This window comes from Petaurus breviceps, unplaced genomic scaffold (assembly GCF_028583685.1).
Source record: "Petaurus breviceps papuanus isolate PSGF00001 unplaced genomic scaffold, PetGlider_PUasm1.0 90825, whole genome shotgun sequence".
NCBI classification, from domain to species: Eukaryota; Metazoa; Chordata; class Mammalia; order Diprotodontia; family Petauridae; genus Petaurus; species Petaurus breviceps.
Window position 1 is genome coordinate 17,347,278 of NW_027187353.1, and position 23,475 is coordinate 17,370,752.

The following is a 23,475-nucleotide window of genomic DNA, read 5'->3' on the forward strand; positions in this document are numbered from 1 at the left end:
TCACTCTAAATTTCAGAGGAAGTGCTTATCTGCATGGGTAGGAATTTCCTGGTTCAGAGTTCTCCAAACCAGAGATATCAAACCCCTGTGTGCTGCCACAACCATTTAAAAGTGCAATTAGAAAATTTTTTAAATAAATAAAAATGATGCAACATAAATAACATTAATTTGTAGTTTTCTAAATTTCTATTTGAATTTGACACCAGGACTCTAAACGTATCTGGTACCTCTGTCCATACTATGTTATGCCAGTAGGAACAAACTTGCTGAGGTCAGGGGCTATTTATTTTTTGTCTTTGCTTTCTCCAGGGCCTGCCACACAGTAGGTGCTTTCATAAATGCTTGTTGAATAGCATTATCTCTCACTATCCTTCAAAAGAACAATTGGCCTGTCTGTTTCCCATCTCTTACCAAGCTCCACCAAATCCTACCAAGAAGAGAGCTCCTACTGAAGTCAACAGGAATACTCCTCCCAGATAATCTCGTTTAAGAAATGTGAGTAAAGAAAATACTAGGGGAAAATTTGTATTTCTAAGTACTATAAAAAAAAAAGAGAGATGAGATCAATGAATTGGACATAGCAATGAAAAGAAAAATACACAGAAAAACAACAAATTAAAAAAAACGAATATATAAAAAATAGACATTCTGACAATCAAAAGAGAGACAACCAAAATTAAAAATAAAAAACCTAAATTAATAAAATTTGGAATCAATTATTTTGAAAAGGGAGGTGAGAGAGGGAATAATTATTTATACAGAGCCTACTACTCTAATGGTTTTTCATAAATATTATTTCATTTGATCCTTATGACAACCCCAAGAAGTAGGTGCTATTATTATCCCCATTTTATAGTTGAGGAAACTGAGGCAAACAGAGGTTAAGTGACTTGTGCAGGGTCACACAGTTGGTAAGTATCTGAGGTCACATTTGAACTCAGGTCTTCCTGACTCTAGGCCCAGCTCTCTATCCATTGTTCTACCAGCTGCCTCTAGTAAAAACTGATAAAACAGATAAACCATTAGATAATCTGAAAAAAAAGAAAACTATTTCTAAGATACAGATACAAGTAGAATTGCAGATGAGATGATTGCAAAGGAATTCTACCCATACATTTGGAAGTAACTTTTCAAGACCCAAACCTGGCAAGTAATCAGTTACAGAAAGCTCTGCAAACCAGCTGGTAGTGTAGAAAGAACCTGGGAGGCAGAGGTAGGAAGCCTAGGTCTGTATCTCAGCTGCGCAAGGGGTAAGCAGTGTGACCCAGGCAAACCAGCTAACCAGCCTGGGGCTCACTCAGGAAAGCGATCGGTGCTGGACTCTCTTTATAAGGTGACTTCTAGCTCTGGTGGGTGGGAGGAAGGCCATGGTTCTATAGGAAAAGGCATTGACCTGTGTCTGTGTGTAGATATCTTAGACCCATGGAGTAAGAGTAACGACTGATAACCACTCACTGCTCTCAAAGTTTGCAAAGCTCTTTGGGTCATTACCGAATTTGAGCCTCTCAATGACCCTGTGAGGTTGGTCCTAGAGGTATTGCCTTCCCACTGCTCCTACGGGTCAGAGATGGGGTTTGAGCCCAGGGCCCGGCTCTGTGTGTCACACTACACTATCTCAAGTACAATGGTCATCACCACCAACTTTAAATTTGTTTCCTCATCTGTAAAATGGAGATAACTATTCCCTTTCCCAAATGGTGGAGGTGATTCTCAATGATCATTAAAACAACATATGAGCTACTTGTGAGTTGCTGAGCTCTGTGGTTGGTATTCGAAGTTCTCCTGCCAAAGATCTGTCTCTCCTCTGAAGGGAGGATTGGAGATCTCTTCTCCCAGTGCTGAATAGAATCCTCTTTGATTCATGAAGTGCTGTCACTACCTGGGGCTCATTTAATTCAACTCCACAAGGCCTTTTTAGCTGTGTTTTATGAAAGACAGTGTGGGGTGATGGTTAGAGAGCTGGCCTGGAAACCGGGAAGTTCTGAGTCCAAGTACCACCTAGGACCCTTGATACTGATCAGCAGAAGTTGCATTGATGGAAGGATTGGCCCTAATGCCCAGGACTCTACAGATTGGCTGAATCAGCTGGGTTTGGTTTGGGGGGACATTCAGCAGGGCTTGTGGCTAATATTTCAGAAAAACCAAGAGTCCTAATTAGCTTCTCATCTCAGTTCTAACAGATTTCTCTTTGGCTTTCACACCCAAACCCAAGAAATGCAGGAGACTTTTTTTTTTTTTTACAAACATCCATTTTGAACATTGTGCTAGGAACAGGGATTATTCTAGTAATCAGCTCCTTGTTATTAAGCATCCTAAGGCTGAACTAATTAATTTTGAAGGCAAAAACATTTTGTAAGATTACAGAAATGACTTGGGTAACCTGGGGGGGGGGGTAGAATGAATGCAGAGCCAGATGTTAAATCAGTTAGTTTGAAAATCTCTTCCCTATTCCTGCCCCTCCCCCCATCCCTTTGAGCTTGGGTGACTCTCCTACCTCTGGGCTCTGTTTGACTTTGAAAGCCCTGCCAAGGCTGACCCCTTGGCACCTGGACCTTCTTCTTACACTAATCTCTGCTCTACCCTACTCTATGATCCCTCAGCCCTGTCCAATTTCCTGCTCCTTGTACCCAACTCTCCATGTCCATTTCTACGTCCATCTTGCTGCCTCTTCCCCACACCTGGAATTCTCTCCCCCTTTCCTTTTGCATCCTGGATTCAAGACTCATCTCCACCATCACCTATGCTAGGAGACTTTCCCTAGTCCCCCCCAAGCTGCTACCCATGACTCACAGATGTCTTATATGAACACAATTGTTTACACGTTGGCTTTGCCATTAGAATGGAAAATCTTTGAGGGAAAAGACTGTGTTTTTACCATTCTTTGTGTCCTTGGTGCGCATCTGCCAGATAGTAAGCATTTAATAAATGCTTATTGACTGACTGTATAATGGAGATCATATTATAGGCGAAAAACCCTTGGATCAGAGAGATGAGCTGACTTTGCTCCCCAAGGTTACACAGGTGATAAGTCCTTGTAGGGGTTTCTAATAAATCTGACCTTCCTTCCACTTGTCACTTATGGGAGAAGGGCCAACTGGTTGACATTTGGATTTTGTCAGAGACCAGCTTTGAATCTCTCTGCTTCTGTCTCTATGATTGTGTGATAGCCTATAGAATGAGAATTCAGAGTGGCATGTCGTATGTTCTCCCGCGTGGGAAGGTGGGGGTCACTTCCCAGTGTTGTGAGGATCACTAGAAATAATATGTGTCAACAGCTCTGTGGCCCTCGTCACTGTTGTCTACCTTACCACACCCTCACTTACTGGAGCTTTCAATGCCCTGCTAAACATTGCAGCTCTCTCCTTCCCAGTAGGAAGACCATTATCCCTGCTTGAGCAAAGAGAAGCAAAATAAAAGCTGAGCTATTCTGCCTTCTCCTTGATGTCAGGGTGTAACTGTCATAGTTCCTGTGGGAAGTTTAGGGGCTTTTGTCCTTGGGCAACAGTTTAGAACAGTGGTCCTGAGTTCTAGCCCATCTCCATAGTTTACCAGCTGAGTGTCCCTAGGCAAGTCACTTGACTGTTTTGAGCCTCAGTCTCCTCATCTTTAAAATGGGCACAATAGCACTTCCCTCATAGGATTGTTGTGAGGATCAAACGAGATGATGCTTGTGAAGGATTCTGTACCTCTCACTACCTCAAAGTGCTTTATCAATGTCAGTCCTCCCTCTTCCCAATGGTGAAAAACCTCTCTTTCTTGATGCATCCTTAGGACTCTTGGGCCTTACCATCTACCCTGAGGCTCAATTCACCCAATAAAAGTGTGAGCTTGTTGAGATCTGGAGGCATCTTCTTTTCCTGTTTGTCTCCTCAGTACTTAGCACTACTTGGTATACAATAAGAACTTAATCAATGCTTTTTTCATTCATTCACACATTAAATGCCTAACATGTATGTATAGCATGTTCTCAGAGCTTGGGTGGGGCAGGGCACAGGAGAGCAGTAAAAGTTAATGTAAGAGCATCCCCTGCCCTCACGGTGCTTACACTCTACAAAATGCTAACAGATCTTGCCTATGGGGAAGAAGCCCCAAAGGCCACTCTTACCTCCTTGGCCTCGTTCTGCGCCTTCATATTTTCAGCAATGTATTTGACGCTCTCAATCGCATCTTTAATTTCTGGGGACAGGACTGAGAAGGAGAGAATGGCGTCCACAGATTCTGAGCTGGAGCTCCTTGGAAGGTTGGAGCTCAGGTTGGAGAGCTTGACCCTCTGGTGGCGGCAGACGCCACACGTCCCATCTTGGCATGTCGAGCCCCCCTTGCAGCATTTTGCCTCTGTGCCCCTGAAGCAGTTGAGGTTGGAGAGCTCGGCACCAGAGAATGGCCTGGCCTTTTGGCAAGCCTCCTCACTGCTTGCGGGTCGGGCCATGAACATGATTTTGGGCAGCCAGTTCAGGAATATGGTCTTCACCCACTGGGGCATTGTATGGGTCTTGGGCGTGCGGTAGTGCACATTGAGAACAAAGACAGTGATGACAATAGAGAGGGTAACAAAAATCATGGTAAACAGGAGGTACTCTCCGATCAGGGGGATGACCAGAGACGTGGAAGGGATGGTTTCAGTGATGACCAAGAGGAAGACAGTCAAGGACAAGAGGACCGAGATGCAGAGGGTCACCTTCTCCCCACAGTCGGAAGGCAGATAGAAGACCAGCACTGTCAGAAAAGAGATCAGCAGGCAGGGAATGATCATGTTGATGGTGTAAAACAGAGGCAGGCGCCTGATGTACAGAGAGTAAGTGATGTCAGGGTAAATCTCTTCACAGCAGTTGTACTTGATGTCGTGCTTGTACCCAGGGGCATTGATAATGGCCCACTCGCCACTTTCCCAGTAGTCTTTGAGGTTCATGGAGGAGCCAATCAGGACCAAGTCAATTTTAGCTTTATCGTAGGACCAGGAACCAAACTTCATGGTGCAGTTCTGGTAGTCAAAGGGGAAGTAAGTCACGTCTATTTTGCATGAACTCTTAAAGATGGCCGGAGGCATCCAGGTGACTTCTCCTGTGTATTTCAACAGGGCCTTGGTCTTGTCGTCCACCTGGAAATCCCCAACTGCGCTGTAAAGACAAAAGGGACACAGGAAGGAATCGCGATGTGGCTCAGCCTCTCAGCCGACTTTTATTCATTCTTAGTTTTGGACAAATATTTTGTTGAATGCTTTTAGAAAAAATAGGGACAGCTGGGTGGTGCAGTGGATTGAGTTCCCAGCCTGAAGACTCATCTTCCTGAGTTCAAATCTGGCCTCAGACACTTACAAGCTATGCGACCCTGGGCAAGTCACTTAATTCTATTTGCCTCAGTTTCCTCATTTGTAAAAATGAGCTGGAGAAGGAAATGGCAAACGGTTCTAGTATCTCTGCCAAGAAATCTCCAAATGGAAAGTCAGACATGATTGAAATGACTCAACAACAAGCAGAACTCTGTAATGATACCCTATACCATTGGGAAAAATGTGAACCTGTGTTCAGTGTCTTCCTGAGAATCCGGGGAGTTATATTTACTTTAGATATGTTTTGTTTTTACTTATATGTTGCTTCCGCCAAAATAGAATGTAGGCCCCCTGAAGGCAAGAGCTATTTCATTTTCTCCTTGTGTCCTCAGAGCCCACCCCAGTGCCTGGCACATAATAGAGACTTCAATAAGTTCGTGTTTTGTTGATCAAAGAGGTAAACTCACAGCTACTGGGAAACCCCCATTATCCAGAGCAATATTTTCCCCAGGGGTTCTGGGTGATTGGAAATTGACTATAGTGATGGTAAGGGTTTCTAGGGACATTGTGTTTCACTGGAAATGCCTGAAACATGGCAGGTCTTTGAGCAGAAGCTAGAGATGGTCACTTGTGGAGAGGTGGCAATTCTTTTGGGGTCACTTATTGGACTAGATGGCTGCTGAAGCCCTTTCTGATCAAGAATGTGCTAGAACCAATTCATTCTGGCTTGCTAGAGTCAATTATTAAATTTTTAGTCTGAGCATTTATATCTCAGAAACTGGCAAACACAAGGGGCGGCTAGGTGGCTCCGGCCCCAGAGTCAGGAGGACCCTAGTTCAGTTCTGGCCTCAGACACTTAACACCCCTCCCCCCACACACACACACAACTAGCCGTGTAACCTTGGGCAAGTTACTTAACCCCAATTGCCCTCCAAAAAGAAAAAAAAAAGAAATTGGCAAACACTACAAATAAGTGCTTGATCTATTGTTCTGTTGATTGTCTAGACTTAATAATGTGATAGAAAAGATGTTAATAATAAAATAGTGTGACCTGATTACATTACTCTTCCTGTCCTGCTCCCCTTATCGCCCTGCCAAGAGCTGGTTGTTAAACATATACCAGCACATCCTGCTTCCACCCGTGAAGTCCTGTGCAGAGAACATGGTTATAAATAGAATGATTATTGATTGGTCGAAACACAGGATACCAACATCCTTGAGAGTTTCTAAATGCTTGCCTGTCTCTGATGCTTGTGTGAGATGTTTTGCAAATCTTAAAGCATCATAAAACTCTCAAAAGGGAAATGATTATGTAGTATTATAATATATTACAATAATGGGAAGCATTATTAAATTCATTCAAACAGATCAATATTTGATTTTTGGACTGGTTGACTCCATTAAAGTGGGCTACTTATGGGGTCCTTCATGGAAGAAAAGAGTAGGGATGGTGGATGTATGGGGTGGGGGAAATGCATGTGTACATGCAAGTGCATGCTGTGCACACACACACACTCTCACACACACACACTCACACACACACAATGTGATTTGTCCTCTCTGTCACCTAGGGGTGACTTTGGGTCCCCACATCCCTCCAAGATAACAATGGCCCTGATAACAATACTTTATTAATATTAAGCTCCAGTTTAACTGTCTCAAGTGTGTGATCACAGAAGAAGTGTGTTCTTTTTGCAAAAATGTAGTATCCTACAGTGAATGGAAGACTATCTGTGCTTGGTGTTGGAAGAGACCTGGGTTTGAATTCTACCTCTGGCAATTCCTAGCTGTGTGACCTTTGCCAAGTCACTTAACTTCTTTAGGCCTCAGTTTTCCTATCTGTAAAATGGGAATGATACTTGTAGAACTTATGTCTTAGGACTGTTCTGAGGCTGAAATGAGAAAATGTACATAAAATGTTTTGCAAGCCTTAATACAATTGTAGAAATGTGAGATGCTCTGATAGTGACATTGCTAGCTAGGTGTCTGGGGAGTTCTTTGTAGTATTTGCCTTCCACTGGGAGTTGGGACACCCAGGTCCTACATTCCCACTCTGCCACTGACTCACCAGTTCTTCTCTGGGCCTCAGTTTCCTCTTCTGAAAAAGGAGAGGGTGAGATCAGAGCAGCCCTCCCAAAAGCATATTCTCTGGGTCCCTGATCTTCCAAGAGATCTGAGTGAGCATTCTGTAAGAAATGGTACTATTTCCCTCTCTAAAACATGGATTATGAAATTATTAAAAATAGACAGCACAGGCAGCAATTTTTTGGTGTGAAAACAGGCTTACTGATTCTGTTCCAAAATCTTACTTTAAGCCCAGGAGTGGTCTGGGAGAGTCTGGGGTCACAGGACTTGAGTTCAAGTCCAATATCTGAAGATTACTACTCATGTGACATTGGGTAAGCCACCTGACCTCTCTGTGCCTCAGTTTCCTCCTATGTAAAATGAGGGGTTAGACTTGATAGTCTATGAAGTTCCTTCCTCTTGTCAGTCTAGGATCGTATGACCCATGCTCCCAGACTCACCTGGGCCAGGTCTGTTTGGCCTGCGGCTGGCCCACTTAGGCTGTTCTGGCCCAGCTAGGAGGCAGCAGCAGTCCTGGAGAACCATGTCCTCTATGTACCAAGGCCTTCTTATGGTGGCAAAGAGCCAGGTTGGAGCCTCTGGCAAGATCTCAAAAAAGCTCACGATGCACAGTCAGGACTTCTTTCTGGGAGAAAATAATCCGGACTGTCCCAGCCCAAGCTTTCTGCTGGGAACCATCACCAGAGGCTGACTGGGCAGCCCCTGTTGACCTGGCTACCCCAAATGGTCTGGGATTTCCCAGGCAAAGGTGTTTCCTCTCCTGATGCAAATTATACACCTATAGGCCCTAGAAGGTGGTTTTACAGCTGGTTCTGGACAAAGAACAATTGTCACTTGATAGCCCTTCTTCTGGTGATAAATTGGGCCATGATGCTAAGAAGAGAAATAGGGTCGACTGCTCAGAATCTTAGAACTCAGAAAGGTTAAGTGATTGTCTCAGGGTCACACAGCTAGTCAATGTCAGAGCTCCAGAAAGACCCAGGGTCAAATATTGCCTCTAATACTAGCTGTGTGGCTGTGGGCAAGTGATTTAACCTTTCTAGCCCCACTTTCCTCATCTGTGAAGTGAGGGGTTGTGTGAGATGGCATCTAGGGCCCCTTCAAATGCCATATATGACCTTATGGGTCAGAGCCAGGGAGGCCTGGGTAAGCCACAGAGTGGCTCCCCATTGGCCATCTACGTCCTCTGAGCTAGAGGAGGGACCTGCTCAGGATTTCCCTTCCCCATCTCAGAACTGTCCAGGTCAGAGCTGGTCATTCAGCCTGTTCATTTTACAGATGAGGAAACTTAGACCCTGAGAAGGGAAGGGATATGACTTACCCAAAGCAATGCAGTCAGTGCAGAGCCTGACCTGGAACCTGGGTTCTCTGATTCTCAGAAGACTCTCTTTCCAACTAAATCTTACTTCTTGGAATCCAAGAGGATTTCTCTCTAATGTTCCAGGGACCAAGAGAGAGTTCATTCACCCATTGCAGGTTAGGAGGAATTCATAGGTTGCAGAGTGGGGGGAATGGTGGATGTGTGGTGGTCATTTAACATATAATATTAATTGACATTTAAATGATGCATTAAGGTTTAAGAGAGACAGTGCAGTATAATGGGTAGAGTTGGTGTTGAATCAGGAAGACGGGTTCAAGTCTCTGGCACACACTGGCTGTGTGACCCTGGTAAGCTACAGCCCTTCTCAATGCTCCAGATGATGAAATGGGGAGCAGGGGCCGACGTCATTTGTCATTCCCTAAACCAGTGGAATCCCAGGTCCAGTTAAAATTATGTATGTGTGTGCATGTAATCATAGGTCTGGGGTAAAATGCATGTGTAGATACATATATGTATATATGTATACATACATGTATATATACACATATAGAACTGGTAGGGCTTCAGAGGTCCCCTAATCCTAGCAGCTGCCTTCATCCTGGGGTTGCTGTGACCTCCGATGACATCAAATGTATAAGCCACTTTGTGAACTTTGAGGCTGGCTCCACACACAGAAACACAGATGTTCCGTGTGGTTCAGCTCAAGCTTAAAATTGCACCAGGACTTTAGGACAGCCTGTGTGTGTGACATCTGTAGCTCTGTGTGTATATGTAGGTATCTGTATATATCAGTGCATACACACATACACACATGTGCATGCATACACTACACACATGTGCACACACATGCTCTCCTTCACCAGTGCAGGTTGGCAGCTGAGAGGCTATAGACATGTCTGCATATAGGTATGCATATGTAAGTATATATGTGTATGTATATATGTATATATTTATATGTATACATACACACAAATCCAAGTATACACAATACATACACATATATATGCATATGTACACACATACATATAGGCACAGATATGTAGATATAGCTATCTACATATGGATACACCTCTACAAACATATGCATATAAGCACCTACTATGTGCCCAAAGTAGCTTTACCGACTACAGAGTTCTTTTACATACACTATGTCATTTGCACCTTGCCACCAACCCCTGAGGTAGGCACTACTGGTATTATTCAGCCCCATTTTACAGATGAGCCCACTAAGGCTCAGAGAGTTTAAGTGATCTACCTGGGGGTCACACAGCTATTAAGTGTACAGTGGTGTTGGGAACACTGGCCTGGGAGCTGAGAGGGAGCTGGGCTTCAAACCCAGGGTTCTGATCACTGGGAGCCTGCATGACTTGGCCCACCATGCAACCCCACGCACCCCAGCACCATGACCTGAATCCAGGCCTCCTGGCTCCTGGGGGTCCTGAGTCCCTTCCTTATACCTGGCTTTCTTACTCCATAAGAGTAAGGCCCTTGAGCTGGGGGTAGGAGGGCAGTGTTCTTTATTCACAGTAGACCAGACATCAGGGAAGGCCTGGCATAAGGATGTGTTGCCTGACTGATTCAGAAATTACAATGGATCGGGTCATTGGCTTCCCCCAAATTTCTAGTGATGCTTAGTGGAAACAATGATGACTTTGGAGTCAGAAAACCTAGACTCAAAGCCTGCCTTTGCCAAATCACCCCAGCTTCAGTTTCCCTATGTGTAAGATGAGGATGGTCCTAGGGGACCTCTGATGCCCTAAATCTGCACTCCCTGAGCCGGCGCCCTTACTTATTATATAGCACAATGTCAGGCTTCCATATTTTCTGGGCAGGCACGCGCATGAACTCAGCCCCATCGTAGTCAGCCGGATTCCACTTCAGCTTGTAGTCATTCCAAATCTGAGACAAAGGAGAGAGAGGGAAATGGAAATAACTGAGCTCCTTTGGGGTCTTCTCCCTGGCCTTGAGCCCTCCCAAAAAACTGCATGTGTGCCACCTTTCCTCCCCTCCCCTTTCATCTTGCTTCTACCATGCCCGTATGTCTGTCTTTGCTCAGCTTTTATCCCATCTCCCACCTCTGTGACTTTGCACGATTGGAATGCATTCCCTCCTCACCTCCTTCTTTCCCTTCAGGACTCAGCTCAAACACCATCCTTATGAAGCCTTTCCTGGTCCCTGCTTCTAGTGCCCTTCCCCACCCCCCATGTCTTGGTATTTAGCTAATTTGCATATATTTGTATTCTCTTTATACTTGTTTCGTATGAACTTAGATATTTGTTTCTTGTAGTTCCCCCATTAAAATGTCAGCTCTTTGAGGAGAGGGACTGTTTCATTCATTGTGTTTGTTTAGCATCTAGCAGAGTACTTGGAAAACAGTAGGTATTTAATAAATGCTTGTTGCTTGATTCTTCTTATTTGGGAGGAGGAAGCTATGATTGCCCCACTGAGCCTGGGACAGCTGCCTAAAACAGCCTCCATGGCCCAAGGCTCTGAGTGTCTTGGGTCAGGTCGACAAAGCGCACATCTGCCCTGTGGTTTTCCAAGCTTGTGAGGGCAGAGAAATCCTTGAGATATAAAAAGCCTAGAGGAGAGTGCAGTGACAGCTGGGCCCTGGCCTGGCACAGAGGGGTCACTGGTAGGTCAGGCCAGTATTTCTTGTCTGACAGCAGCTCTGGGCAGTATCTTCCCTGGAGGGAGTATATATGGACTCTGATGTCACTGGTCTTAATCTAACAAGGATAAATTGCCCTGTCTGCAGGCTGTGTGGCTATTATTTCAAAAGATCTCTCTGTGGCAACAGGAAGGAGATCAAGGTTGGGTAGGGCTGGCCCTGCTGCTCCCAAACAGACAGAGGCTCCAGCCTGAGACTTTTCACTCACTGGGAGAGTAGTACCTGGGATTAAGAGTCCTACTGGGTGCCTTTCATGGAACCACAGAATTTGTGAGATGGAAGGGACCTCAGTAGCCATTTAATTAAACCCATATGTGAAAAAAAAATCTCACCCATAACATCCAGCCTCTGTTTGAAGACCTCCAAGGAGGGAGAGCGTCCCAGCCCTGGAGGGGTCCATTCTTTTTTAGGACGGCTCTCCTTCCCTTGGAGTTTTCCCTCGCCCCTAGGCTGAATCTGCAGTTTTCGCCCATTGATCCATCCAGGTTTTGCCCTGGAAGCCAAATAGAATTAATCTGACCCCTCCCCCATATGGCAAAGACCTGATGGAGATGCCGGCTTTCTCTTCTCCCTGCACAAACTATCCCAGTGTAAGGGTTCCTTTGACCCAATATTGTTTTTGTGTCACAGAAGAGGTTGGCTGTCTGCTTAAATCTATGGATTCTTGTCAGAATAATGTCCTTAAATTCATAAAGTGCAACATAAAGGAAAAAAAACCAACTGCAGTGAAATATAGTTAGAAAAATATTTTTTCCAAAACAAATCCATAGATACAGGATCTGAACCCATTCTTCCACTGCCTGGGCCCATTCCCCATCCCTGCTGGCCTCTTCTGGACACTCACTAGTTTACCAATGTACTCTTAAGCCAAAGCACCCAGAAGTGACCGCAACATCTAATCCAGATGTGATGAGGGCCGAGGACAATGGCAACAATACTTCCCTCATCCTGCAATCTCGGCCCCTTTGGACAAAGTCCAAGATTACATGAGCTTTTGGTGGGGGCTTCCCACCACTCTGCTGACTCCCATGAAGACTACAGTCTACTAAAACCTCCAAGTCTGTTTTGGAACAACTTTGTCTAAGCCTGCTTCCCCTGTCTCATACTTGTGTGGTTGATGTTTTTATACCCAAATGCAAGATGACATTTATCCCTATTGAATTTAATCTTATTGGATTCAGTCCAATGCTCTAGACTGGCAAGACCTTTTGGCATCTTGATTCTGCTGTCCAGAAGGCTAGCTATCCCTCCCAGCTTTGGGTCACCTGCCCATCTTATCAGCATGCCACCTAAGCCTTTGTCCAAATCATTGACAAAAATGTGAGACATCATGGGCCAGGCACAGATCCCTGGGGAACTCTACTGAAGACTTCCTGCCATGTTTACATCGAACCATTAGCGATTTCTCTTTTGCATCTGGTTATTTGATCAACTCTGAATCCTAGATGGATTGCTGTCTTGTCCTCATCTCTCTACTTTCTCCACAACATGGCAGGTCCTACTTTATCAAAGGTTTTTATTTTTCTCTAAAATCTGAGTAAACTTTATCTACCCTACTTCTATCATCTACCAGATTGGGAACCCTATCAAAAGAGGAAATAAGGTTCAACTTGATGAAGTCCTGCTGATTCTTGGTAATCACCATTTCCTTTGCTAGATGTCCTCTAGGCATCTCTGTAATGATCCATTATAGAACTGGACAGTCCCTTCCATGGTTAATGAGTAAGAAGGTCAAAGGTGGGATCCCTAATCCTGATCACAGAACACAGAAGGCACTCTCAGAACATAGAATGTTCTTCTTAGAAGGACTCTTGGAACATAGAAAGTCCTGGTTGGGAGTGTCCTAGAACATAGGATATCCTGCCTAGAAGGGCTCTTAGAATGTAGAACATAGAATATCCTGGCTCTTAGAACATAAGATATCCTGCCTGGAAGGGCTTTTAGAATATAGAATGCAGATCGTCCAAGTTGGAAGGGCCCCGAGGACAATGAGAGCAGAATGACGGAAGGTCAGACGTGGAAGGGACCTTCCAACATGGACACAGGTAGAAGGAGCCTTGGAGATCATCAGGAGGTTTAATTCCTCCAAATGACAGATGAGGAAGCAGAGGCCCAGAAAAGGGCAGGGAACCTCCCATAATTCATCGCAATCTGAGTTAGTGATCGAGCGGGCACTAGAACTGGGGTCTCCCAACTTGATGCCTTTGTATTGGGTGCCGCCATGCCTGGACTGCATTCCTTCCTCACCTCCATCTCACCAAGCGTTCTTTCCTCCAGACCACACCACTGCTGCCTCCTCTCCTGAACAGCTTATGATAAAACAGCTAATGTTGAGGCATCGATCAGTCAACAAGCATTTATTTAGCACCTATTGTACGCATGGCACTATTCTAAGCACTGAGAATACGAAGCAAAGCAAAAGACAGTCCTTGCCTGTCCTCAAATAGCTCAGTCTAACAGGAGAGACAACTTGCAAACAAACATGTCCAAACTCTGCACAGGATAAATGGGAAATAATGGGAGGGGGTTGGCAAAGGTTTCCTGGAGAAGATGGGCTTTTAGCTGGGACCTGAAGGTAGCCAGAAAGGCTGGAGGCAGAGATGAGGAGGGAGAGCACTCCAGGCATGGGGGATAGGGTAAGAAGTTTGGCAAGGGGGAGGAGAGGCTATGAATGGTATTGGGCACCAAGAGGCGATAGGAGCCACTGGAGTTTATTGTAATCAGGAGGGGGTGGGGTGGTTAGACCTGCACTTTAGGAAGATGAAATTTTCAGCTTGAGTGGAGAGAGAGATTTGAGGTCGATTACTGCAAGAGTTCAGGCAGGAGGTGACTCCTCAGGGCCTCCTTTCCAAGCCCCAGGTAGTAGAGTGGAAAGAACATTGGCTTTGGAGCTTCAGGGTTCAAAACCTACTTCTTATGTTTACTACCCCCTGTGGGCAGGTCACTTCCCCTATCACTGTGAAATGAGGGATTTAGCCTAGAAGCCTCCAAGTCCCTTCCAGCCTTGCTATAATCCATCCCAATGAATGAAAGCTGAATTTACAGAAAAGAGAAGTCAGGGCACCTCGTCACATTATAGAAAGATTTGCCCAGCTTGCCTTTAAAACGTCAGGCCTTCCTGTTATACTTCCCTATTGGCTTATAAGCCAGAAATATTGGGAAGAATGGATGCATAGAACTTTAGCCATAGGATTTCAGAACTGGAAGGAACATCATGGGTTATTTGATACAATCTACTAATTTTTCAGAGGAGAAAACTCAAGTCCAAAAGAAGAAAGTGACTTGGTCAAGGTCATGGAGTTGATGGGAGGCTGAGTTGGTTGGAACCCTGACCTCCTGATATTCCTCTTGCCCTTCCTGTGACACAAGGCTGGGTGGGGATGAAAAGCAACCCCAGGGAACGTGACAAGAGTCAGTAGGGAAGGAGAGCTGAACTGAAGAATTCAGAGACTTGGGAAGACTTTTCTAAAGTGAGGAAGAGTTAAGTAAGCAGGAAGGAGCTGGAAGACCAGGCTCAGACCCATCCTGTGAGGATCGTGACCCTGTGCCACCTGAAACAAGCCATGTCCTTTCTCTGGGACTCAGTTTCCTTATCAGTAAAGTAAGGGTGGTGGACCCAGTGACCTCTGAGGTCTCTTCCAGGGACATAATTTGCATATGTAATGTAAGTGTAAAAGAAAACACCTGGGAAAGCCCTCAGAACTCTGTTCAGTGAAGTGAGCAAGGACTTCAGAGAATCCACTGTGGAATACACCTCCCATCTCGCAGCATGGTGGTGGACTAGAGGTGCTGAATGATGTAAACATTGTCCTACAGAGCTGATCCATATAACACTGCACTAAAAAAAAATTAAAGGAACAAGTTCTATTGATGATCAGGGGAGAGTGAAAATTTTAAAAAGAACATCATGGAAACCTTTTGAAAAGCAGAATTTAAGAGGCCATGACTCAATTTCCTAACAACTGAAGTTCATGGCCCTATGAACGTTTATGGGATCACATCAACTGTGTAAATCAAGGCACCCCTAAACCTGTAAACGGGAGAATTGTAAAATCTGTACCCCTGAAGCAAACCTAGATGTCACCGCTAGATGTCAGGATTGACCGAGGGAAAGCTTAATGCCCAGCCCATGACATCAAAACATTCCTCCTGAGAGTCTTGTTTCTGGGCAAAAACAAGTGTTTTTGAATGTCTGTGTAGCTGTATCCAAAACACCCAAGTGTAAAATGCCATCACTTCTCCTTCTCTCCTGGTCAAAGGAAGTTCAAAGTCAATAGTCTTTAGAAAGAAAGCCCCTTGAGGGCAGGAATTTGGTTTCCCCCCTTCTTGGTATCCCTGGTGCTTTCTTAGCCCAGCTCCTGCCTGACACACAGTAAACACTTGGTGAATTTTGGTTGACTGATTGATTTAGTAAATACTCACTGTGTGCAGTGTGCCTTGAAAGGTAGGGTGGGGTAGTGGATTGAGCTAAGAACACCTGCCTCTGATGCATCCTATGGGTAAGTCTCAACCTCTCAGTGCTCTAGGCAATAGCCTAAGACTGAAAGGTGCTGACCTGCATTGGTGAAGGGAGTTTCCTCACCAGGGGGTTCCCTAGAGCATTGAAATCACAGGTATAGTTCCTCTCCCTATCACTAAAAGTGTGCAGTACATGGCATTCAGTGCTGAGGGAGATACAGCATTTGTAGAAAGCAAAATCCCTGCCCTCAGGGAGCCTACATTCTAGGAAATGAGCAAGATATATACATATTTGAGAATGGCAATACAGACTGCTACTTATGGCTGGAGGTGAAGGTGGAAAGGATCAGGAAAGCTTCCTGAAGGAGGTGACTTTTGTGCTGGGCTTTAAAGGAGAGGGAGGGGATAATTCTTAAAAGATAAAGGATGGCATTCTAAGCCCAGCAACTGCAGGGGACAAAGGCACTGGGGTAGAAAAGAACAATGAAAATGCCTTTAAATAGTTAATATTTATTTAAATAGATAATTTTAATTTATAAAACATTTTCTTCATTATTAATTAAATTAATATTTAACAATAATTAATAAACATCTAAATAAATCCAAGTGTTCTCCTTTGTATCTTCTTACTTATAGACCTAGTTCCCATCTTTTGTTATTCCCTCCATCTGGAATAGCCATCTGCATTCCCCTCACCCCAACTTGTTGAACACCTGCCCCATCTCAAAGGCTTAGCTCAAATGCCTCTTTCTCCAGGAAGCCTTCCCTGATCTGCCCATATGGAAATGTTCTCTCCCTTTACAGAACACCAAATGGCACCTCTGTTAGGACATCAATCACATCCTGCATCATCATATGCCTATTTTTGTGTCTAATACCTCTGGTCAGGTTGTATGGATGCACAGAGTACTGGTTGTAAAATATTGAGATATCATTATGATGATGCCCTAGTCTGAAATCCTTGGATTCACTTGAATCAAAGACCCAATCTGTCTTCCTTGAATGGAAGACTTTCAATCAATTACAGGGATGGAGCCTGATCTTGAAACTAAGAATGTTAAAACTAACATTCTTGGTCATGGTGACTAAGAATGAAAATGTTTTTCTTTAATTCAATTAAGAGAAATAATTCTGTGCAACTTGGACTCTATTGAAAGTGCAGTTAAGAGGGAGCTGTATTCTTCCAGGGTGTGCTAATATTAACATAACTCAGAAATACCTAAACTTAAACTACACATTTTTGTCTTGTTTTGCTGGAGAATTTTGTGGATTAGTCAAGTCAAGTCAACAAGGTTTTATTAAATGCCTACTGTGGACCAGGCAGTGTGCAAAGCATTGGATGGCTATAAAATGTAAGTGGAGATTACTAGGGTCAGAGAGAATTCCAGTTAGCTGGGAAACTGTCCATCTGGACCTCTCTTCATGCAGAAATCTTTTCTGTTCATAAATTGTCTCAGACAGATTTAGGCAGCAAAACAACCTACAGAACCTTCCCACTTCCACCCCACTACAAGCTCTGAGAAGGTGGGGGTCTGTGTCTTAGTCACTCCAGTATCACCTCCACAAGGCCATCAACATACTAGATATTTGTTAAATGTTTGTTGAATACACACCAGATGAACCACTGCCTATGGATTCTCTGGTCATTTAGGTCCTTTCCCTTCCTCTATCATTGCAGAAGTAAGCTGGGGAAGAACAGGATGATGCGCTCACTGCTGCAGCTCTGATTGGATGCAGCTCGGAGCTCGGCGTGCGTTTCACCGGGGGGGGGGGGGGGGGGGGGGGGGGGGGGGGACAGTGCATACAGAGGGTACCGTAATGTAGCGTGTAGCGCAGGGGATCACCTTCACTACAGTAGCAATCTCAATAGGGCTTATTTTCGGGGAATCTTACACAGTAAGGGGAGGGCTTATTTTCGGGATAGGTCTTATTATCGGGGAAACACGGGTAGTAGCTGCTTTAAAAATGCTTCTTGGTTTATTGCTTTTGATTACCAAATCACAAAGAAACACTTATCCCCTCCTTATCCTTATTTTCCCCTACCTCCTCTGGTCTACCTACCTCTCATTCCCTGTTTTTGCATAACCTCATTGATTCTGGTCACATTCCCTGGAAGGTTATCTCCTTCTCTTCTCCTCCTTTATGTCTGGACAACCCTTTAGAACTCACCTTTCCTGCAAACCCTCCATAATCACTTTGACCCACACCAATCCCTCCCTTTTCTAATCAGATTACCATTCCAAACAAGTGGATTTTGTCTGAGTCTAAGGAAGAGTTTCCTAATCCTGAGATCAGTCTCTAAGTAGAATGGTCAATTCTCCACATTTACTGAAGGTATTCAAACAGAATTCATCCTCCTTAATGCAAGTGCCTTCTTTCAATGGATGATCTTCAATATAACTAATGTCTATATATCTTGTTTATATTAAGTTGTCTGTATGTCCTTTCCCCCATTAGACTGCGAGGTCCTTGAAATTAAGGGCTGTTTTGGCTCAAACGCCCATGGTTTATTTAGCACCTTATTTTACTGTGTGTCTCATCCTTTTCTTTCAGACAAGATGAGACCCTTAAGGGCAGCTCTCTTTTTTTTCTCTCTTCCCTGATGATGCCTAGAATAGGGCTGGACATGTAGAAGGTGCCCAGTAAAGCTCATGCACTGACTGATTGGTAACTCACGTGTTTCAGCCAGAGGTTGGTCTCCATAATCTGGTTAACTTCGTCCTAGTCAAGTGACAGAAACAAAAGAGGAAGAAAATTCCTAGATTTGTACTGACCCTGGAAAACTCTTGCCCTTGTCCCTCCCTTTTAGAAATCAAGTGCCTCCCCAGGACTCACCACTTTTACCAGCTGGGACATGGACACCTCAAAATGGATGATGACAGGGTCAGACACATTGGCCACTGGCCGGATGATCTCATTATAGCCCTCAAACAGCCGGTCAAACAGGCGATGCTCTGCATCAGAGCCCCCAGCCCCTGTGGAGAAGAACATTCTGGGCGTGACATTTTCCCATTTGGGTCCAGGAGCATCAGCTGCTCAAGTACTGAAGCAGAGAGACAGAATTAACCGGCAGATTACATGAAAAGAATCTCAATATGGGGCAGCTAGGTGGCCCGGTGGATAGAGTACCTTGCCTGGAGTCAGGAAATCTCATCTTCCTGAGTTCAAATCCAGCCACAGACACTTAAAAGCTAGGTAATCCTAGACAAGTCACTTCACCCTGTTTGCCTCAGTTTCCTCATCTGCAAAATGATCTGGAGAAGGAAATAACAAACCACTCCAGTATCTTTGCTAAGAAAACCCCAAATGGGGTCATGAAGAGTCAGACATGACTGAAAATAAGTGAACAATAACAAGAAAAACACAGTCTGAGTCAATGGCACAACACATAAAGCCATGTGCAGCCTAATGGGATTTAATCAAAGAGGCAATGTCCATAGTGGAGGAGATGCTCTGCCATAGTCAGACAACACCTAAAATACCCATTTTCAGTTCTGGATACAACTTTTTTTTTTTGCTTTTTGGAGGGGGGGGGAAGGCAGGGCAATTGGAGTTAAGTGACTTGCCCAAGGTCACATGGCTAGTTTTGTATTAAGTATGAGGCTGGATTTGAACTCAGGTCCTACTGACTCCAGGGCTGGTGCTCTATTCACTGCACCACCTAGCTGCCCCTGGATACAAATTTTTTGAAAGACTGGAAGATATCCCAAAAGGAGGGAAGCTGGGGTGGTTGTTGTTTATTCTTTCTTCTCAAAGAGGACCAAACTTGGGTGGTAAAGGCACCATAAAGAACAGTTTAACAAACTGGGGATGTTTACCCTGGAAAGGACTTACTTAGTAGGAGAGTGATACCCTCTTCAAGCATTTGAAGGACTGCCAGACAGAAGTGGGATTAACTTCTTCTGCCTGTCCCCTGAGGACAGATCAAGGAGCAAAGGATGTCATTACAAAGATCATATGTTACAAATTTGTTGTATGTAATAACTCCTTAATAACCAAGTTATCCCAAAGTGGACTTGGCTGCCTTGGAAGGGAGCAAGGTCCCACTTCATCGGAGGTCTTCCAGTAGAGTCTGGATGGCCGCTTTTCAGGGAAGTGGGAAAGAGGTTCCTGTTCAGTCAAGGGCTGGATCAGCTGACCTCTATGCTTCCTTCTGCAGGCTCTGAAGTTCCATGAAGATATCCTCATAGTTTGTTCATTTGCAATACAGTCATTGGTAACTTCCATTTATCTTTTCTTCAGGTAGCCAGAGAAATTTATGAGATGCATGATCTTTTTTTATGAATTACATAAAAAGCACAGATAGAACTGGAAGGGACATTAGAGACAAGGTTCTTGGAAATGTGTAGGGGCTGCTAGGTGTTGCAGTGAATAGAGCACCAGCCCTGGAGTCAGGGGGACCTGAGTTCAAATCCAGCCTCAGACACTTGACACACTTACCAGCTGGGTGACTTTGAGCAAGTCACTTAACCACAATTGCCCTCCAAAAAGCAAAAAAAAAATGTGTAAAGTGATTTCCTAATAATAATAATAATAATAATAATAGTTATTCATAAACTATCCTAATGGTTATAGATAAAGGATATAGGACTAAGATTCAAGAGATCTAGGTTCCAAGTTTTAATTCTGCCACTAATTTTCTGTGACCCAGAAAAGTCCTTAAATCTCAATAAGCCTCAGTTTCCTTTTCTGTAAAATGAGGAAGTTGGGTTAAATAGTCTCTTAATGTCACTTCCGGTTCTAAAAAAATTAATTCTCTGTGTCTAAATTCTTTAGGCTCTTTACCAATAACAGTGCATTCAATTGAATGAATATTTATTAAATGTGAGCTATGAGTAAGAGGCAGTGTAGATAGTAAATAAAATGTTAAAGTTTGAGTCAAAAAGATTTAGGTTCCAATTCTGCATCTGGACTTCTTAGTTATATGACCATGGACAAACCACTTACTTCTTCTGAAGCCACAGGAAATTCTGGAAAACTATGTTATAGATGAGCTGCAATCTGTCTTGGTGGAAGGATCATTGACTGAATCTTAGAGGTCTGGTCTAACCCTCTCATTTTACAGAGGAGGAAATTGAGGGCCAGAGAAGTTAAGCAATTTACCTAAAGTCACAAAGAAAGAAGGGGTGGACCCAGGATTTTAACCCAGGACTTCTGATTACAAAGTCCACATGATTTTTACTGTATGATACTGAAGGGAGTTGTCACATTCATGAGATCACAGGGTCTTGATATATTGATGAACACCTATGGGGTTGGGGCTGGGAATATAGTTTCACTGGGTATGGGGATGGGTTTGGGGACTGGGGATGGTGATATTGATCTAGCAAGAACTCAGGTTTCCATAGAGTTTTAAGATGTCAGGACAGGGAAAGTTTCAAAGATGGAGAAGGCCAGCCCAAAGTGGCTTTGCAAGAAGGGGAATGCTTTGGAAAATGGAGATGCAGGATCATGGAAAGGGAGTCCATTCCAAACCTGGGAAACTGTGTGAGAAAAGGCACAGAGATAGGGAGAGGGCAGCAAGAGAACAGAGAATAATCAAGGTAGGCAATATAAAGTCCCGAGATGGGCAAGGGAAAGAAGGTGGGAGCCAGACTATGGAGGACTTTCAATGCCAGGACCATGAGTTTATGTTTATTCATGAGACAGCGAGAAGGCATGATAGACTTTTGAGCAGAGAAATTATTTGGTCAGACCTCTACATTAGGAAGATTACTTTGGCAACCATGTGAAGGATAGATTAAAAGGGGGAGAAATTGGATTCAGGAAGATCAGTGAGGAGGCTAGAGTAATCCAGGCAAGTTGGAATGTGGCCTGAGATAGGGTGGTAGTGAATGGAAGCAGAAAGAACATGGAGGGAGATTCAACAGAAATGAGCACAGACAGGATGTGAGGGGTGAAGGATGGCAAGGAACCCAAAGGGACTCCAATATTTTGAACCTAGGTTACAGAAAAGAAGGAGAAACAGAAATAGAAAAAAAAACAAGAAAGTATAATGTTTTGGAAAGAAGATGAGTTCAGGCGCACATGCTGTATATTGAATTTGAGCTAGCAGCAGAATATTCAAGCAGAAATATCTGGTGGTCAGCTGTAAATACAGGCCAGGAGACTGGGGGTGAGAATGATGATTTGGGAGGTATCTACAAAGAAGTGGCCACTGTGACCAAGGGAGTGAATGAGATCACTTAGGGAGGGAACAAAAAAGAAGATGGCCCAAGATAGACCATTGGGGGCACCTATTTTCCGCTGGATTCGCTCAAGGAAGGTTTGCTAATGATCTGTCCCTGGTCCTGATCCTACAAAAGGTCAGGGTCTGGAGTAGAGTATGCAAACAGGTTGGGCAGGAGAGAAGACTGTCTCTTCCACCAGTCACCAAGACAGCAAGGACAAGAGGCATTTGGTCATCTCTCTGTCTCTGTCTGTCTCTGTCTTTCTTTCTCTCCGCCGCGCCACCTCCGGCCCCCTCCCCTCCCCTCCCCTCCCCTCTAGTGCAGACCTAGTATCCATCAACATTTCAATTTAGGAACTCTGGTCCTTTTGGGGACTCTCCGGACACAAAGTCAGTCAACAAGCACCATTAAGCATCTACTCTGTCCTAGGCGCTGTGCTGGGAGTATAAAGAAAGGCAACACCACGTCCCTGCCGTCGAGCATCTCGTATTTTAATGGGGGGAAACAACATGCAAATAACGATGTACCTACAAGCCACGTACAGAGAAAATAGGAGGTAATCTCGGAGAGGAAGGCGCTGGCTGCCGGGAAGGGCAGGAGAGGACTGGGATGAGTCTCCCGGAAGAGGTGGCCCCACCTGAGGGGGGGTGGGGGTGGGGCGGGCAGCAGAGTCTTTCAGGAATGGGTAAGTTTTGATTGATCGTCAAATATTGGAAGACACGTCCCAAAAAACAGGGGTCAATTTTCTTCTTGAGGCCCCTAAGGGCCGAAATGGGAACTAGATGGGGAGGAAGGGATCGGAGGGGCAGATGTAGGTTCTGGTTAGGGGAAAACTTCCTAGTGATTCCGCAGCCTCCAGGAGCAGAACGGGTTATCTGGGGAAGATCGGGCTTGTGCCGTTACTTGAAGGCTGAAGTGGCAGGTAGGTAGCACAGGGGTGGTCTTGGAAGTCCCTTGGACTGCTCACTAACACTCGAAGTCTGTAAAGAACACCCCCACCCGGAGCTGGCTGAAGCTCTGATGGATGGAAGCCTCCCAGGTCCCCCTACCTAATTAAAAGTCTTGCCTTCTCTCCAGGTGGCCGGGATTGGGTTCTTCCCGACCTTTCCCTAGCCTCGTCCCTCGGTTCTCCCCCATGTTCCCCTCCGCCTAAGCCCTGGGTTGGAGTTCTGGGCGGTCGGGAGGCAGGGGAGCCGCCCTGGGGTCCGAGACTCACCCACCTGTGAGCAGGAAGGCCAGGCCGGCCAGAAGGCAGCCGAACCCCGCTCCGCCTGTGTCCATGGTTCCGTCGGTCTGTCAGTCGGTTCGTCTGCACCTGCTGTCCTCCCCGGCAGCGCTCATCTCCCGAGGCCCTCCCCCAGAGCCTGCAGCCCTGCGCGCCCCGCCCAGCCCCGCCTCAGCCTGCCCTCCCCAGCTGGGTCTCTAGAGGCCCCGGCAGCACACGACGCCCCCCACCCCCCGCACGCGGCACTATAAGGGTTAAAGAAGGATAGTGGGGGGG

At 45.0% G+C, this 23,475-nt stretch overlaps 1 protein-coding gene across 1 annotated transcript in view; it reads right to left on the bottom strand.

The window, feature by feature from the left end:
• The window catches only part of CHRNA3 (cholinergic receptor nicotinic alpha 3 subunit), a 29,092-nt gene extending 5,837 nt beyond the window's left edge, over nt 1–23,255 (bottom strand). The window contains exons 1-5 of the mRNA XM_069071550.1: nt 23,195–23,255; nt 18,640–18,779; nt 18,481–18,525; nt 10,465–10,574; nt 4,106–5,117 (exon numbers count right to left, since the gene is read on the bottom strand). Of these exons, the coding sequence (XP_068927651.1) occupies nt 4,106–5,117; nt 10,465–10,574; nt 18,481–18,525; nt 18,640–18,779; nt 23,195–23,255 (1,368 nt within the window). The remainder of the gene's footprint in view (nt 1–4,105; nt 5,118–10,464; nt 10,575–18,480; nt 18,526–18,639; nt 18,780–23,194) is intronic.
• Nucleotides 23,256–23,475: the final 220 nt, after the last annotated feature.